Source organism: Mauremys reevesii, linkage group 9 (assembly GCF_016161935.1).
Source record: "Mauremys reevesii isolate NIE-2019 linkage group 9, ASM1616193v1, whole genome shotgun sequence".
In the NCBI taxonomy this organism is placed as follows: domain Eukaryota; kingdom Metazoa; phylum Chordata; order Testudines; family Geoemydidae; genus Mauremys; species Mauremys reevesii.
This window is the reverse complement of record NC_052631.1, coordinates 7,603,461-7,619,456: the sequence shown is the minus strand read 5'-3', so window position 1 is coordinate 7,619,456 and position 15,996 is coordinate 7,603,461. Positions and strand designations below refer to the sequence as shown.

General features: G+C 59.9%; 1 protein-coding gene across 1 annotated transcript; it reads right to left on the bottom strand.

The window, feature by feature from the left end:
• PSMD2 (proteasome 26S subunit, non-ATPase 2) lies at positions 1 to 15,721 on the bottom strand. The gene is made up of 21 exons (XM_039489643.1): positions 15,582 to 15,721; positions 13,529 to 13,585; positions 12,349 to 12,513; positions 11,782 to 11,903; positions 9,771 to 9,995; positions 9,276 to 9,434; positions 7,859 to 8,003; positions 7,466 to 7,526; positions 6,928 to 7,074; positions 5,936 to 6,042; positions 5,266 to 5,393; positions 5,102 to 5,189; positions 4,441 to 4,603; positions 3,488 to 3,589; positions 3,266 to 3,411; positions 2,725 to 2,808; positions 2,051 to 2,219; positions 1,401 to 1,495; positions 1,052 to 1,178; positions 626 to 744; positions 1 to 333 (listed from the first exon to the last, which is right to left on the bottom strand). Exons 1-21 carry the CDS (start codon positions 15,711 to 15,713, stop codon positions 151 to 153), a joined length of 2,724 nt encoding a protein of 907 aa, XP_039345577.1. The 5' UTR covers positions 15,714 to 15,721; the 3' UTR covers positions 1 to 150.
• Positions 15,722 to 15,996: the final 275 nt, after the last annotated feature.

The following is a 15,996-nucleotide window of genomic DNA, read 5'->3' as shown; positions in this document are numbered from 1 at the left end:
CTCTCAAGTTTATTTTTTAAATCAGCTCTTTCAGTAACAAAACCACCAAGTGGGGGGCTTGGCCCCTCTCCCCCAGTGTGATGCCCGGCGCCTGCCCCCATCAGGCACTGCCCAGTGCTGTCTCCCCCGATCCCCTGCCCCTGTGTCAGCTCAGACATCGTAGTTGGGGTTCTTGCGCAGGATGACGAAACCCTCCAGGATGGGGGTGACTGGCAGATGTTCCTCTGTGGCCAGCTCTGCCCGCTCGCCGTGTGCCAGCAGCACCGGCGTCGTGTGCGTCTGGAAGCCAGTGATGGTCTTCGGTTTGCCCGCCTGGCCCACCACGTCTACAGCCTAGACGGGAGGCGAGAGGTTAGAGCCGAGGGCACAGAGGCAGCCCGGACACCACGTCTCACCCGCCAGCCGCTGAACTCTGGGACCCAGGTGCCAGGACAGGCGCTGGCGAGGCTTTCTCGCTGGCATGAGCCGTCATGGCCTCTGCACTGACCCAGCAGCTCCTGGGAGGAAACAGGCCCACGTCCCCATCCGGCCCAGGGACCTCAGAAGGGCCCCACTCGCTCTGCTCAATAAGCTCACCTACCACGTCCCCCTCCAGCCAGATCCCCGAGGGACCACGCCTCCTTACCTGCCCCACCCTGACCGACACCGGCAGAGGCCGCAGCTCCTCGTCAAAGGTCACCAGCATGCGCGGCTGCATGGCAGCCACCAGCCCGTACAGAACGTAGTGGGATTTGCCCAGGATGACTAGGGAGAGAGAGGAGACACGTTGGGGGCCCCCAAGGCTCAGGTCTTGGTCGCCTGGCTGCTGTCACCTGCCATGGCAAGGCATCTCAAGAGGCCGCAGCAGCCTCAGAACCAGGATCGCAGGCATGGCCCCACCCACCCGCCTCTGTGGGCGAAAGGCAGGGCAGCCCACCCGCTAGGAGAGCCTGCCAGCAACCAACACAGCAGGGGATTCCCTGGGGCTGGGAGCAGCCATCTGCCCCACCTCCCTTTGGGGCCGGCTGCCGGCTCCCTCCTCTCCAGGAGGATCAGACACACAGGTACTCACTGTTGCGCACGTCCAGGAAGGACACTAGGACGGTCAGCAGGCCTGCGACAGCCACCTGGCTCATCAGCTGGCGGTCGCTGTGGTAGGGACACAGGGTGAGTGTCCCCTTCCCAAGGTGGGTCAGACCCTGCGCAGCAAGCAAAGAGCACGTGAGCACAGGGGGCTCCTGGCCAGGATGGCATAAGACCTGACAGTGATGCCCCAGGCCCACCACTCACTGAGCAGGTGCTGTCCCCCACCAGCTGATCAGTCCAGCTGACTTCTGGGGCAGGACGCAGCTGGGACGCACTCAGAGCACCAGACCCCCCACCCACGCCAGGGGATCAGGGCTGGCAGCTCCGGTAGTCACCTGGGCCAGCCGCACCATGAAGAGGTTGTTTGGGTCTTTGGCGTGGTACTGGGCCAGCTGCCTCAGCATCGCAGCCAGCCGGGCGTTGTTGGTGCCTGCAAACGGGAGAAACGGGGTGAGCAGGAAGCCTCGGGAACAGGCACAAATCCTAGCCTGGGAACAAGCATTCAACCCCCTCCACTTCCCTCCCAGCCAGGGTGCTGGGCCACATGCAGCCCCCCCTGCTGGCATAACCCACACGCTGCATCCAACAGCCTTGGGGCACAAGGGCCCTTTAGCCATCTCCCGCCCCCAGAGATCCTGCCGGGGCCCTGCTGCTTCCAGCAGGCCCACCTCCCCTTTGCCCATGGGCCCTTCCCAACCTCACCTGGCACCCATCAGAGGCTGGCAGTATTTGACCAGCAGCCCAGTTAACGGTAAGGTTCCTGCCCGCCAGCAACAGGTGGCCAGGTGAAGGCAGCCAGTTTCACACAGCCGCTGGAGGAGGGCACCAAAGCTACTCAGCCCCGACCCCGAGCCGAGTTACCAGCTGCTGCGCCCGGACAAGGAAGCCCCTGAACGCATCCTGGATGATGGGGGGTGTCCCAAGAAGCAAACTCCATCACCGACCCACCTCCCGCTCGGCGCCCCCGGGCCCACGCAGTCCTTACCGCTGCCCACCATGCCCATGGCAAAGATGGAGTTGTAGGAGACCTCGGGGTCGGCATCGTGGGAGAACTTGCTGAGGGTGTCGAGGATGTTGAGGCGCGGGTTGGAGACGGAGATGAGCGCCAGGGCGAGGGGCACGGCACGGCGTAGGGTGGGCTCCCCATACCTCAGCTGCACAGAAAGGAGGAGGGAGACGTTAGCCGCCAAAGCGAGGGACTATCACTCCCAGGCCACCTGGCCCAGGCCATTCTCCTCGTCCCTGAATCCACTCACGAGTCAGGGACTTGCAGCCACTAACAGAATTTCTGGAACTGCCCCAGGGCTGCAGCAAACGAAAATCCCACCAGGGCCCTCTGCTGCTGCAGCATCAGGACCGGATCCAGGGGACCAGAGGAGAAGCAATGGTCTCACCCAGAGCGGACATGGCCCCAGCCTGCTGGGAGTGGGGCGGAGGGTTACGCAGTCGGTTTGAGGGCAGCGCCCCAGCTTGGCACTCCCCACACTCTCCTGTGCCTGCTCTTGTTTGTGTCCCCACTTCCCAGCCTGGATCCAGCTCCATCGCACTGAGCCCTTCGCTGGCGTTCGGCTCAGCTCCGGGCACGTCCCTCGCTCTGCCATGGAGCACCCTGCCCCGCCACCCCCGAGGCAGAGCAGCCTGTCCCGCAGCGTCACTCACCAGGTGGCCGAACGTGCGCAGAGCCATCTCGGCGCCGATCTCCTCCCCCATGGCGATGAGCGCGATCCCCAGCACTGCCACGCCCTGCAGGAGAGGAGGTGGAGAACTGGCCGAGCTCCGTCACCCGTCCACCACAGGCTCCCCAGGCCACGTGGGCCCAACCCAGAGCAGGGCAGTATTCCCCCTCCCCCAGCAGTCAGGGAGATGGTTCCCTCCCAGTACGAATGGCTCCACATTGGGCCAGTGCAGCCCTTCTAGTGCAGCTCCCTTTGGGGAGCAGGCGTCCGTGCTACCTCGGCTGAGCTGTGCAGAGACCCCACCCTGCCCAGCCCACTCGGCCCCTCTGGCAAGCTCTCATCTCCGGCCCAGGGAGCTGCCCTTGCCCATCGCCAGCACTGGCAGGTTCACACAATGGGCAGTTCTGCTGCAGGCCCGTCCCCCTCCCGCAAATCCACTAGGGCCACGAGAGATCCCCAGTGGTCTCCCCACCAGGAAAGGGTCCAAGCAATGGGGATTGTCTGCTCCCTCCCACCCGTCCCACCTGGTGGGCGCCCATGTCAGCTGAGCTCTCCTTCTTGTCCTTTTCCTTCTTGTCCTTCTTCTCCTTGTCCTCCTCCTTCTCCTTGGTGTCGAAGTGCTCGCTGCAGATGTGGAGCAGCTGCTGCACCTTCAGCACGTTCCCCGAGCCTGGGGGAAGGAGGAACTATGGTGACTCTGGGCGCTGGCCCAGCCCACCCCCCTGCCAAGCTGGCCAGAGACTCACCCGCGTAGGCGCAGATGTCTACCAACGTGTTGGCAAAGCTGCGGAAGGGCTCCGACACCACCTCCAGCGCCGCCAGGATAGCCTCGATGGCCTCTCCCTTCCCTGCCGAGGAGAGCACAGGGCAGCCCGTTAGAGCAGCATGGCCCCAGGCCCCCTGTTGACACACACCAGGCTCCAGCTGGGGGCTCGAACCAGCAAGTCCCAAGCTCCTCAATGAGCATCCCTAGCCAGCAGGGTCCTGAGCAGCACTGGTGTTTCTCCACCGGGGGGCGCAGTGCTTGCCTGGGGCATGGCTGGACCTGCTCAGAACTTTCCAGATCCTGCAACAAATGGGACTTCCACACACATCCCCAGCACCCAGCTCTAACTGGCACACCAGCCCCACCACCCATAGCCCCCATCCCACTGCTGCCTCTCAGAACCCAATGCCAGGCCCTGGCAGCTGCAAAGGATTATGGGCAGGGCCGGCTTTAGGACGTGCGGGGCCCGATTCGAACGAACTGCCGCTGAAGATAGCGGCGGCAATTCAGCGGCAGCTCAATCAGTTGCCGCTGTTTCCGGCGGCACTTCAGCGGAAGGTCCTTCCTCAGCAGCAGTTGTCGTCTTCTGGGGCCTTACCTTGCGGGGCCCCTCTTCCGGATACGGTGGGGCCCTCTTAGGCACGGGGCCCAGCTTATGGGATAGAATGGGCCACAGAGCGAGGTTTTAATGAACCACCCTGTGGGCAAAAGGTTGAGTCCCTGATCTATGGCGCTACCCCTCAGCTCAGCCAGGGGCCCTGCCCATCAGCACTCTGAGCCCCGAGAACGGGCTCAGACAGTGACGGGGCCCTGGTGAGGTGGGAAAGGCCACGCCCTCCTTGCCAAAGCCCCCAAGTCACCCCCGGCTCCACCAAAGCCCACTCCACCCCTGCCACCATGCGCAGATCTGCTGAGCCCCAAGCCCGTCCTTACCCAGGTGGTTAAGGCCCAGGCCGAGCGGCAGCCACCTGGCGTAGGTGTCCTTCAGCTCAGTCTCCGACTTCTCCATGATGGTCTGGAGGATGGTGGAGGTGACGTCCCCGTTACACGAGCCCACTGCTATCATGCCACAGGCCAGTGCTGTCACGCCGGCCACCTGGGGCGGGAAGGAGGGAGAGCTGAGCTCACTGAGTAACAGCCCTGCCTGCACCCCAGAGCCTTTGGGGGACAGCTCAGAGGGGCTCGCACTGGGAGCAGCCTCTGGATTGCAGGGAGAGGGGGCAGGAACAGCTGAAGCAATTGGAGCTGAGCATGTGAAGCAACCTCAAAGCTTGGGCAGCAGAGGGTCTGAGGACTCACGTTCAGACCCAGAGGTCTTTGGAGACCGTGCTGCTCCTGTTGGCTCCCACAGACTGTGGGGGGAGACTCTGGGGACGCTGTTGGGTCCCATTTCACAGGGTATTCTGAAGAGCTGCAGCTCAGGGGCCCACTGCCCCCACCTGCCCTTTATCACCGCTACCCTCCAACCATGCTGGGGAGCAGCTGAGAGGCGGGGCCAGAGCTCGGGTTGGAGCCAATGTCAATACTCCCGCCTCCCACTGTCGATCCTCTCCTACCCCTGAGATCAGCGCGCTGGCCTGGCCTGAGCCCTCACCTCCATGCTGGACTTAGAGTCTCCCATCACGGGCAGCAGCAGAGTCAAAACATCTTCCCGGTTGGATCCAGCGTAGGCCAGTCCCAGCCTGCAACAGAATCCCAAAGGGGCGTTAGCCACAGGAGCCACCCTGTGGCGGGAGTGGAGGCTGGGCAGGCCCTTACCCAAAGATGGCGCCGATCCTCATGGTGTTGCTGTTGTGGAGGACGTAGTCGGACAGCAGAGCGAGGGCAGGGTCGCACTCATTCCTCACCCCTGAGTTCACAATGCCACAAGCCAGTAGGGCTCCCGACTGCAGGATAAAGGCACCATCAGCCAGACCATCATGGGGCTGCCTTGGGGACAGCTGGCACATGCAGTTATTGCACCACACGCAACAGGGGGCGCCCAAGGTCTACCCACAGGGCTACACCCAACTCACACGAAAGCAGGCAGGTTGCATTGGTTGCAGAGGTGCAGCCTGTGGGAACTACAAGCCCCATCATGCAATGCTCCATTGGGACCAGCGCACGTGCATTGCCTGCTGGGACTTGTAGTCTCCAAAGGTCATGCCTCTGCATTAACGGGGCATCATGGGCCCCCTAGTGAATCTCAATGAGCCAAGCTTCAGCCAGGGAGCACGTGGTGCCAATCACCAGTCGGGACCCAGAGAGGAGAACAATGCGGCAGTTCTCAGACGGGGTGAAGCATTCAGCTGGGCGGACTGAGGTTGGTACTTATGTCCCTGGCAGGACTGGCCCTGCAGCTATGCCACCAGGCATGCCAGCATGTGAGCCATGGCTCCATGGCCAGTGGGGCTGCACCTTAGCCCGAGCCCAGAGCAGCACCACCCACCTTAATGTAGTCCTCGGAGGAGTACAGGTACTTGTCGATCTGCGTGAGCCCCCCATCCACGTCCCACAGCAGGATCATCCCCAGCGAGGCTGCAGCACTCAGCATACCTGCAGCAAAAGGAGAAGCCCCCACGTCAGACTGGAATCACGACCGGGCCTACGCCTCCAGATGGGAGCTGGGGTTCCCCGGTGGCTCCTCTCCCTTGCACACCCCGTATTCCTAACCATGCTGGGCATGGGGGAGCTCCTCAGAACACTTCCCCTGGGGCATTCAGCCCTTTCTGTAGCCTTGGTTTCCCTCTGCTGCCTTTGGGGGCCCAACCAGGGAGCAGGGACAGAGGGGCACAGAGCTCTGCAGCACGTTCGCTGGCAGCTCCCTTCTCCCAGGCAGTCAGTCTGGATACTCCACAAGGGTCAATTCCTCTGTCACACGCTGCTGGAGCACTTTGGCCTTGACTCCACGTAAAGGCAGCATCTGAGGCCTCCACGCAGGGGCTGGGAAGAGATGTACGGGAGAGGCAGGCAGGCCTGTAAAACAAGCTGCCTTCATCTATAACCCAGAGAGGTGGCCTGCGAAGACTCCAGGCCCCAGCATGCAGTGCAGCCTGGTAAATCAGGGCCAACTGGAATGCTGCATGCTGGGATATGTAGTCCCCATGGGTTACAGCGGCCGCCCCAGCTCCACCGTTCCACATTCAAGTTCACACGTGGCTAGGCGTGACCCCTACGGGGTGCCCTCCCCGTTAGGATCAGGTGGTCCTGGGAGCTGCAGGCATGAGCCAGCAGGATTGGTTATTTAACCCACAGAAAAGAGGGCTTAGGGGCTGAGAGGCGGGCTCAGAAATTCCAGGCATGGGGCTCAGGGGACATAAGGAGCATCCCTTGGAAAAGCTGCCGGACGCTGCCAGATACAAGCTGCCATTCGGGAACCCTCCTGCAGGGCTCAGTCCCACCTTCCGTGAGAGTCCAGCCGCCCTGTCCTGTCCCGCTCACCGTGATCCTTGTTTTTATACAGCCACTTATTGCCATCATCCGTCAGCAGCTTGTCCTGCCCGAAGGCTGCGTTCACAAAACCGTTCACAAAGGACGAGGCCAAGTTCATCCGCGCAGAGTCCACCTGGGAGCCACTGCCGCCGAACCCTGAGGGAGCAGAAACCCCAGCGCGAACCGGGCAGGGCGTGTCAACGCGGCTTTGCCAGGCCCACAGAGCTCGGCAGCGCCTCCCCGTGCCCGGCCCTCCTCGGTAGGGCCCCGAACATTTGAGTGCCCGATCCCAGAGGCTCTTTTACCCTCCTCACCCTGCTAAGCCCCCGGGAATGGCCAAGGAGTCCGAGCCAATTCAGCGCAACACAGGGGGGTGCCACATAGTGCGACCCTGGGGCTGCAACTGCGGATGGACCTGTCCCGACACACACCAGGCCAGATGCCCGCATGCTCTGGGACGAGGCGGCCCACTTGGATACGCCTGCGCTCAGTGACGTCCCACCCCCATGCAGGAGGAAGTGAAGGAGGAGATGCAGCTTTCGCTTACGGTTATTTTCCAGGTGTGTTTTGTAAATATCATCTGGCACTTTGGGCTCCATTATGTCCAGCTGCAAAGAGGAGGAGAGAGGAGGAAGTCACCTCCCCAGCCAAAGCAGCCACTCTCACAGCCCCTCTGAAGGGAGGGTGCGAACGCAGCAGCAACCGCGTCCCCTGCAGCCTGCTCCTTGCCGTGCACAGACTCAGTACACAGGGGCTCTTCCTGAGGTGACCAAGCATGTATTGGGGGTGGCTCTGGATGTGTCTGTTCCCCCCAGGAACCCCAGTTTGAGGGTGGCCTGGCCTCTGTGCCAGCCCCCAGCAGTTGGGGACCTTGGGTGCAGCCCTGAGCCTTCTCCCCGCCCCACGCCAGCTTGCTGAGAGGCCGGGTCAGGCACCTCACCTCTCTGGCCAAGGCCAGGAAGTTGCTGTTGAGCTGGACGTTGGACATGATCTCGGTGAGGTCCTCGTACTCCTCCACGTCCTCGTTTAGCTCCAGGAAGACGCCGTGGCGGCCCAGCATGAAGGCCATCTGCTTCTGGATGACCCTGTGCCGGCGAGGGAGAGGGGGGGAGTCAATGCCAGGCAGTGAGGGCCTGGGCTCCCCTCCCCTTGGCACAGACCTGCTGGGGTACTCTCAGTACAGCTCCTTTCTCCCCTCAAACAGACCCAGCCAGTCAGGCTGCCCATGGCTCCCATCCCCCCGAATTCCCGAGAGCAGCTCCCAGGTCACAAGCCAGAGGGAGATGTGATGGCATCAGGGGCTGGGCCAAGCTGCGACCCTGCACTGTGGCAGGACCTTGATCTCCAGGTCAAAGGGAACTTTCCAGTCAGCTTCGTGTCTGAACTCCTGCCCACTCGCCCGCGTGGCAGAGCCGTGGCTGCCACGCCGGCCTGGAAGGAGGATCCCATTCCAGGGGCACGCAGGGACCAGCCTAGAGAGCTGCTGCCGCCCCATCCCAGAAAAGCCGCTGAAGCTTGGCCCTTCAAAACCAGCCCAGCAGAGGCAGCAAACGGGGCCAGGGCAGAGTACCAGAGAGAGGAGGGCAGCACTGCTGGGGCGTCCCACCATCCACTCTCCACACCCGGAACAATGGTACAGCCAACCCACCAGGCCTGTCAACGGAGCTGGAGCATGGGAACGTCAAGACAAAGAGCGTAAGTCTCTCCTGCTTAAGCTACAGGAGAAACTCCCTTACTCAGCAGCTGTAGTAGATTCTTTTCGTATGTAAGGCAACCACTAGAGGGGGCTCATGAGTCTCACTGTTCTAGTGTAGGTTACGCTAGTGGCGCTCATTTCATGCCCCATCCTCAGCAGTCAGAGGGGAGCGAGAAGGCTCAAGTTTCAGTCCAACACCAAGAGGGGCAGGACAAGGGGGTTTCACCAGATCAGCAGCCTTAGAGGTCAATGCCCTGAACGAGTAAAGCCTGGGCAGCAGAAGGGCAACCCTGCCCACCACTGCACTGCCAACAGAGGGGATCCTCTTGGGCAAACAGCAGGGGACCAGCACCCCTTGTCCGTTTGGGCCTTGGCCTCTCTGCTGAGGCTGCTAGCAAGGGACCAGTTAATGCCAACTGTGATGGTGGTTTTAATGATGAAGCCACCTGTCATGCTACAAGGTGAACCGAGACCCCAGACTCATTCCACAGCACTCAAGTCCCCTCAGATGGCGCTAACGCCCAGTCGCTCCCGGCCTGGGCTAGGAAAGGAGACCTGGAGGCGGTAGGATCTGTACCCCATGACGACAAGGCAGAGGCTGGTCTACCGCAGCTCCCTCCCCAAGCAGGGCCCCGGCTCTGAAAAGCCGCTCTCCACCTACACGTCTTTGCAGGAGGTGAAGATGTCCTCCACCAGCTCCATGTCGTTCAGCATGAGGGCCAGGCGCAGGGCTTCCGGGTAACGGCTGAACTTGCGGAAGATTCCCAGGGCACAGCGGAGGAGGGCTGAGTTCTCGGGTTCAGGGACGTAGCTCACACAGCTTCGGGAAGGAGACACAGAAGAAGGTAAGTCCAGCTGCTACCGAGACCCGGAATAGACAAGTCTTACTGCTCAGAGGGGAGAGCTGGGCCAGTGCACAGAGCCCTGCATGCTCCAGCCAGCCCCTCAGCAGCTCGCTCTGACAGCTGCCCTTACGTAGCTGTATCAAACACTCCCAGTCACCTAGAGCGGAAAGTGTTCCAGCAATCACGGCACGCAGCCATCTACCCAGGGACTTCTGCACCACACAGGGGGTGGTTTCCAGCTTTCAGTAGGCCAGGCAGAGCTCCAGCTGCAAAGGGCCAATCCCCATCCCAGAGCAGCCTGGCTCCCTCACCTGGTCAGGTACAGGCAGACCTTGGAGTAGGCGTTGTCATCAATATACTTCTCTAGCATGTCCATCTGCTCAATCTCCATCAGCAGGTCACAGGCTTCGTGCTCCGCATTGTGGGCCATGTTGTAGGGCACAATCTCCTTCACCAGGGTCAGCAGCGTCTCCCTCTGGGCCTTGTCAGCCTCATCAACCTCCTGCCATTCCTTCGCAACCTCGCCCGCCAGGTGTCTGTGGGTGCAAAGGGAAAGAGACCATCATAACACAAAGCAACAACCTGGCTAGACGGCTACAGCACCATTTCTCCTACAGGGCTGCGATCCCTGCAGTGCATAACAGAAGCTGCACGCCCTCGTCTGAACAGGGTAACAGCCCACAAGGGGCTAAATCCTGGGACGGGGGGGGAATCATGGCTGAGTTATGCTGGAGGCGGTAGGAGAAAGGAGGGATATTGTTGCTGGATAGCTCACAGTCCTCCAAGGAGATGGTTCCCAATCAGATCAGACATGTCAGTGAAGTCCAGCAACCCTCTCACAAACCCATGTCTGAACATCCAGCCCTGAGCCTCCGGAGGCAGCACCCACACAATCCCACTGAGTTTTTTTAACATCAACAGAAACAGACGCTCTTTGGGGCAGGCATCCAACTGGGCAGATTTTCCATCTTCTCTGGGATGTGAGGAAACACAGGTTCCACAACGCTAATTCTGGTTCATTAGCCCCCAGCCTGGTCCAGAGATTTTCATTCAACTTGGGGAACTTCAATACACACAGGCCAGTGCACATAATAAGCATCCTAAGGCAGGGCTCAAAGGAACCACTCGACCTGTTCAGGGAGGGACCTGGCCAAACGGGCTTTAGCTCAAAAAAAGTTCCCAATCATAGTGGTTGGAAATAACTTTCTAAATGTGAGCCAATGCAATGCCGTCTACCTGAGGGGCGGCTTTAGGGTCTCAGCAGCTGTTCAGCGCTTTACCAAGAAAAGAGTGAAATTTACAAGCTTTATTTCACAGCTGTTTCCATCCCCCATCACCAAACTGACAAGAATCAGGTCAATTTCACCCTGCCCGTTTGGGGAATCTGATCTGCAGAACCAGACATTCTTAAAAACTGGCTGAAAGGATGATATACTAATATTTGAAGGAGGTGGTACGGGGGGTGCAGGGAGACACACACAGGGTCAGCGTTAGGTCCAGCCTTCTTTATTAAAGAGAAGGGAGTAAAAAGTACATTAATTAAATCTGTAAACAGATACTCAATCGAAAGGAGCGGCAAATACCATGAGGACAGAGAAACTATACAAACAGACCAAGAGAGACTGGAGACGTGGACAAAGAATAAGATATTTTATTCATCTTAAAAAAAGCCTGATTTTGAAATGCTTATTCATAGGCCACAAGGGCACAGGCCCTCTTTCTACAGCTGCAAGGAGACTTCACCGGAAACTTGCACTCTGCTCTGGGACCCTCCAAGTCCTGCAGCAGGAAGGGGGCAGCCCCATTCTACACAGGTGGGGGGAGACTGTCTGGGGCACTGTGCCTCAGACTACCACACTGATACTGACAGATTGGCAGGAGTACAGAGAAAAGCCATAGAAACAGTTCAGGGGCTGGAGGTTATGTGGGATCATTAAAAGTGATGGATCTACCTAGCTTGGCAAGGCACCTGGGAAAGCAATGATCCCAGTGTGGGCGTATCTGGGTGTAAGCAGAAAGGAGGGATATTATTCACAGGGCTGCAGCTAGAAGGAATGAAATAAGAATGGGCACGGCCAGCTATCAAGGTCTTCTTGTCAGAGAAATCTATCCACCTTGCTCATCACCCTGGACTCAGACCAACCAGCCTGTGGAACAGTTTCCCAAGGGAAATGGGGGACGAGCCCCATCATGGGGGACACTTAATCAGGACCGGATCACGCATTACATATACAATAGGGATCCAGGGGTGGACTATATGGAACCAAGTACAGTTTTTTCTATATGACTTCTATGAATCCTATTCCTGGCCCCATTTCTCACCTGACATATTCATGTCCCCATGATGCCAGCTCCTCCTGCGACCCCACTAGCCGGTATTTCAGACACTCTCGCTCCCCACTCATGGTCATCGCCAGCACGGAAATTATGTCAGCTGCAAAACGCTGTGGGAGAAAGTGCTGAGACAGTCACTCCCCTGCCACACAGAGAGCTAAGTAGCACCACGCCCCTTCCTGCACCCTCAGTGTGGAAGAGTAGCACATAGACATTGCAGCACTCAGCAGGCAGTTTGATTCAAAACACTTTAGCAGCGTGACAAGCTGCACATATGCTGCCGAATCACTGCAAATCGTTACACCTAGCACAGCATATGAAGGGTTCGATCCACCCACCATGCACAGAGCTTGAGCCCCTGATCACCTTATTACTGTCCAGTGCTCGTTTCAGTGGCAGCATCAGACTACACAGCACCTATCTCAAGATCTTTCCTCCATTTTCACACAGATAGCGAGAGTCAGCTTGTACTCTACACACAACCAGGTTGCTGCACTGCCATCCCCACCTGCCCAGGGATTCCAGCCTCACACCCAGCAGCTGGGAACCACTCACCTTGTTCTCTCCAGGAGCCATGTTCTCATAGATCTCCTTCAGCTTGCCATAGTGAGGCCGTAAGAACTTCAGGGGCTTCGGAACAGAAGTCATGGAGGTTGTGGAAGAACGGATCTGCCTACGCAACTCCTCCAGGGCGGGGCGATACAGAGACGTGTCCTTCTCCTGCAAGGATCAACTGCAGCTGTCAGGAAGTGGCAGCTGCCTGCAGCATCCCAAACTGCCTGTTCCTTCCAAGCACAGGCAGCCGGCCACAGTGCTGAGCAGTCAGACACCTGCCCAGCCAGCTCATTTGGAAAGATACAGGACTCCGGCTTCTACCAACTTTGGCACCTTGCTGCAAGATTCAGCCAGACGTGAAGCACCAGCGGGCGGGGGGGGGGGGGGGCGCTCCTTGGCCACATGCTTGGCGGACAGACTGGTATCGTATCGGGTCAAACAACGCATCAAACACTGTAACGAACGGCAACAAAGACCAGCCCCACAGAGCAGCTTGAAAGTCTCTGCACCTTCTAATCCCACACAAAGATCTGGGGAAATCTGCGAGCTTTGCCCATACACCTAAGGCTGGCAAACTATGGCACAGAAAGCTAGTTCTACAGTCAGGGATTTGACAGTGAACCCTCTTCTCCCTCCAGCAGGGGCACGTTGGCCAAACTCAGTTGCTATAATGGTGCGAAGGGAAAGCCTGGGTCTCTAATAACTACCAGAAAGGAGACATTTAATAAAAGATGCAGCTGTCTTGCACTAAACGTGCGCTGCTCCTGAGGTCTGGGAGGGCCGGGGACTGTAACAGGCCAGCAGTTTGCAGTGGAGATGAAGTCACTACTGAGTGAATGTTGTACGCAGGGGAGAAAAACCTCTTAGATAAGCAGCAAGCTGAGAAGCATGGGATGTGTCGTTTCCAATCCCAGGGGATAAAACCCAGAGACCAGCCACTGGCTTATGCTGCTCCCAGGCCATCAGAGAGTGGGAGGGGAAGACTGTACTCCCACAGACAGCTGCACATCCAGCACCCACTCCCCCCATTCCAAGAGGCTTTGCTGAGGGGGAGCTCCAATACTGAGGGGATCCTGATACTGCCCCTCCAGAATGGACCCAAAGGCAGGGGACGCTGCGTGACAGAGCGTGACTTGAGAGGAGAAGGGGACAGGCCCATGGGGGGGAACAGGGAACTTACCCCCAAGCGCTCCACAAGCATCTCCAATTCATCCTGCAGCTGTTTGTCTTCCTCAGACTGCAACAAAGGAGCAGAGAAATGGGCATCAGCCCTAGAGGAAAGCTTCCCGCAGCCCCACAAAATACCAGCAGCCAGTGGCAGCCCGGGGGAGGGACCGACGCACACGCTGCGTCCAAGAGGCTCCTCAGCTGGCAGAACCAATGAGCGCAGGAGCACACGCCGTTACCTGATTTGCACCCCCAGTTTGTGCTTCTGACTGCAGCAAGACGCCTGGCTCGCAGGCACCCCCTGCCATCACAGGAGCCAGCACTCTGCTCCCGGGCACAGGCTTAGAGAGTTCCTGCCTGGCCTATTATTCAGCCCACTACAACCGATACGACTGCTCAGCTGTGCACAAAGGGAGCCTAGCACTGCAGCTCTCACCCTTCCTCATTCCTCCTCTGTGCTCCTTGTGGGCAGGGACCATGGCTTTCACCAGTTCAGAGCAGCAGCCAGTGGCCTTCAGGGAACCTTAGAAACAGGGCCCTACCAAATTCATGGTCATGAAAAATGCGTCACGGACCATGAAATCTGGTCTCCCCCCGTGAAATCTGATCTTTTGTGTGCTTTTACCCTATACTACTCAGATTTCATGAGGGAGACAAATTAGGGGTCCTGACCCAAAAGGGAGTTGCAGGGGGTCATAAGGTTATGGGGGGGGGAGGGGAGTTTATTGCCGCCACCCTTACTTCTGCGCTGCCTTCAGAGCTGGGTGGTCAGAGAGCAGCAGCTGTTGGCTGGGCACCCAGCTCTGAAGGCTGCAGCCCCCCTCCCCCAGCAGCAGCACCACACAAGTAAGAGTAGCAATACCGTGCCGTGCCACCATTACTTCTGCACTGCTGCCTTCGGAGCTGGGCGGCCAGAGAGTGGCAGCCACTGACTGAGGCCCAGCTCGCAGGCAGCAGTTCAGAAGTAAGGATGACAATACCATGCCAGGCCATCCTTACTTCTGCGCTGCTGCTGCTGCTGGCAGCAGCTCTGCCTTCAGAGCTGGGCTCCCGGCCAGCAGCCACTGCTCTCCAGTTGCCCAGCTCTGAAGGCAGAGCCGCTGCCAGCAGCAGTGCAGAAGTAAGGATGGCCTGGTATGGTATTGCCAGACCCACTCCTGCACTGCTGCCTTCAGAGCTGGGCCTCAGTCAGCAGCACAGAAGTAAGGGTAGCAGTAGGACAACCTTCCCTACAATAACCTTGCAACCCCCCCAACTCCTTTTTGGGTCAGGACCCCTACAATTACAGCTCTGTGACATTTCACATTTAAATAGCTGAAATCACAAAATTTACTATTTTTAAAATCCTATGACAGTGAAATTGACCAAAATGGACCATGAATTTGATAGGGCCCTAATTATAAATAACCAGCTCTGCGCCTAGAGCCCTGTCTCCCCCTATCCACGGATGGGCATGGCTGGGGGTGGGGTATCGCGGGGCAGGGGCATATCGCCCGGGGGCGGGGGGGTATTGGCGGGGACAAGTATCGCCGAGGGGGAAGTGGTATCGCAGGACAGGGGAGTATCGGCGACGGGGGGGGGAGGCGGTATCGGCGGGGGGTATCGGTGCCGGGGGGGCGCTATCGCGGGCAGGGTCGATACGGCGCCGGGGGGGAGGCGGTATCGGCGGGGGGTATCGGCGGGGGAGGCGCTATCGCCGGGCAGGCGGTATCGGCGGGGGAGGCGGTATCGGCGGGGAGGCGGTATCGCGGGCAGGGGCGATACGGCGCCGGGGGAGGCGGTAGCGGCGGGGGTATCGGCGGGGGAGGCGCTATCGCGGGCAGGGGCGATACGGCGCCGGGGAGGCGGTATCGGCGGGGTATCGCCGGGGAGGCGCTATCGCGGGCAGGGTATCGGCGGGGAGGCGCTATCGCTGGCAGGGGCGATACGGTGCCGGGGAGGCGGTATCGGCGGGGGGTATCGGCGGGGGGAGGCGCTATCGCGGGCAGGGGCGATACGGCGCCGGCCGGGCCCGGCGTGACTCAGCTCCGCGCCCCGGCCCGTGCGCAGCCGCGTCCCGCTCTCACCAGCTCCTGCTCCTTGTCCGCCGGCGGGTCCTTCCGGTCCTTGGTCCACGGCCCCCCCGACTTCTCGTCGCCGCCCCCCGCCGAGGTCCCCGCCTGCGGCCGGCTCTGGCCCCCGCCGCCGCCGTCCTCCATCGCGCCGCTCCGCGCTGAACTGCGCCGGCGCCGGGGTCGCTCGCGGGGCGGGGCCGAAAGGGACCAATCGCGGGGAGACAAACCATACCACGTGACCCAGTGGTGCCGAAGGGCGGGGATAATGGCAGGGGCGGGGCTATTGGCAGGGGGCGGGGCCAGTGGGGAAGGCGGAGCTTGACGGTGTAGTGGCGAAGGGGGCCCCGGGCCTGACTCGTCGCACGTGGCGCTGGCGGCACTTGCGGTCCTGCCCGGCAGCGGGCTCCTGGATCGGCCCCGGCCCCAG

Excerpts from the sequence above, each read along its gene's own strand:
- PSMD2 (XM_039489643.1), bottom strand. The coding sequence starts at position 15,713 with ATGGAGGACGGCGGCGGCGGGGGCCAGAGCCGGCCGCAGGCGGGGACC. Across the intron at positions 2,220-2,724 it reads TGCGCACGTTCGGCCACCTG|CTGAGGTATGGGGAGCCCAC; the intron begins GTGAGTGACGCT and ends CTTTCTGTGCAG. Across the intron at positions 334-625 it reads TGTCGGTCAGGGTGGGGCAG|GCTGTAGACGTGGTGGGCCA; the intron begins GTAAGGAGGCGT and ends CCTCCCGTCTAG.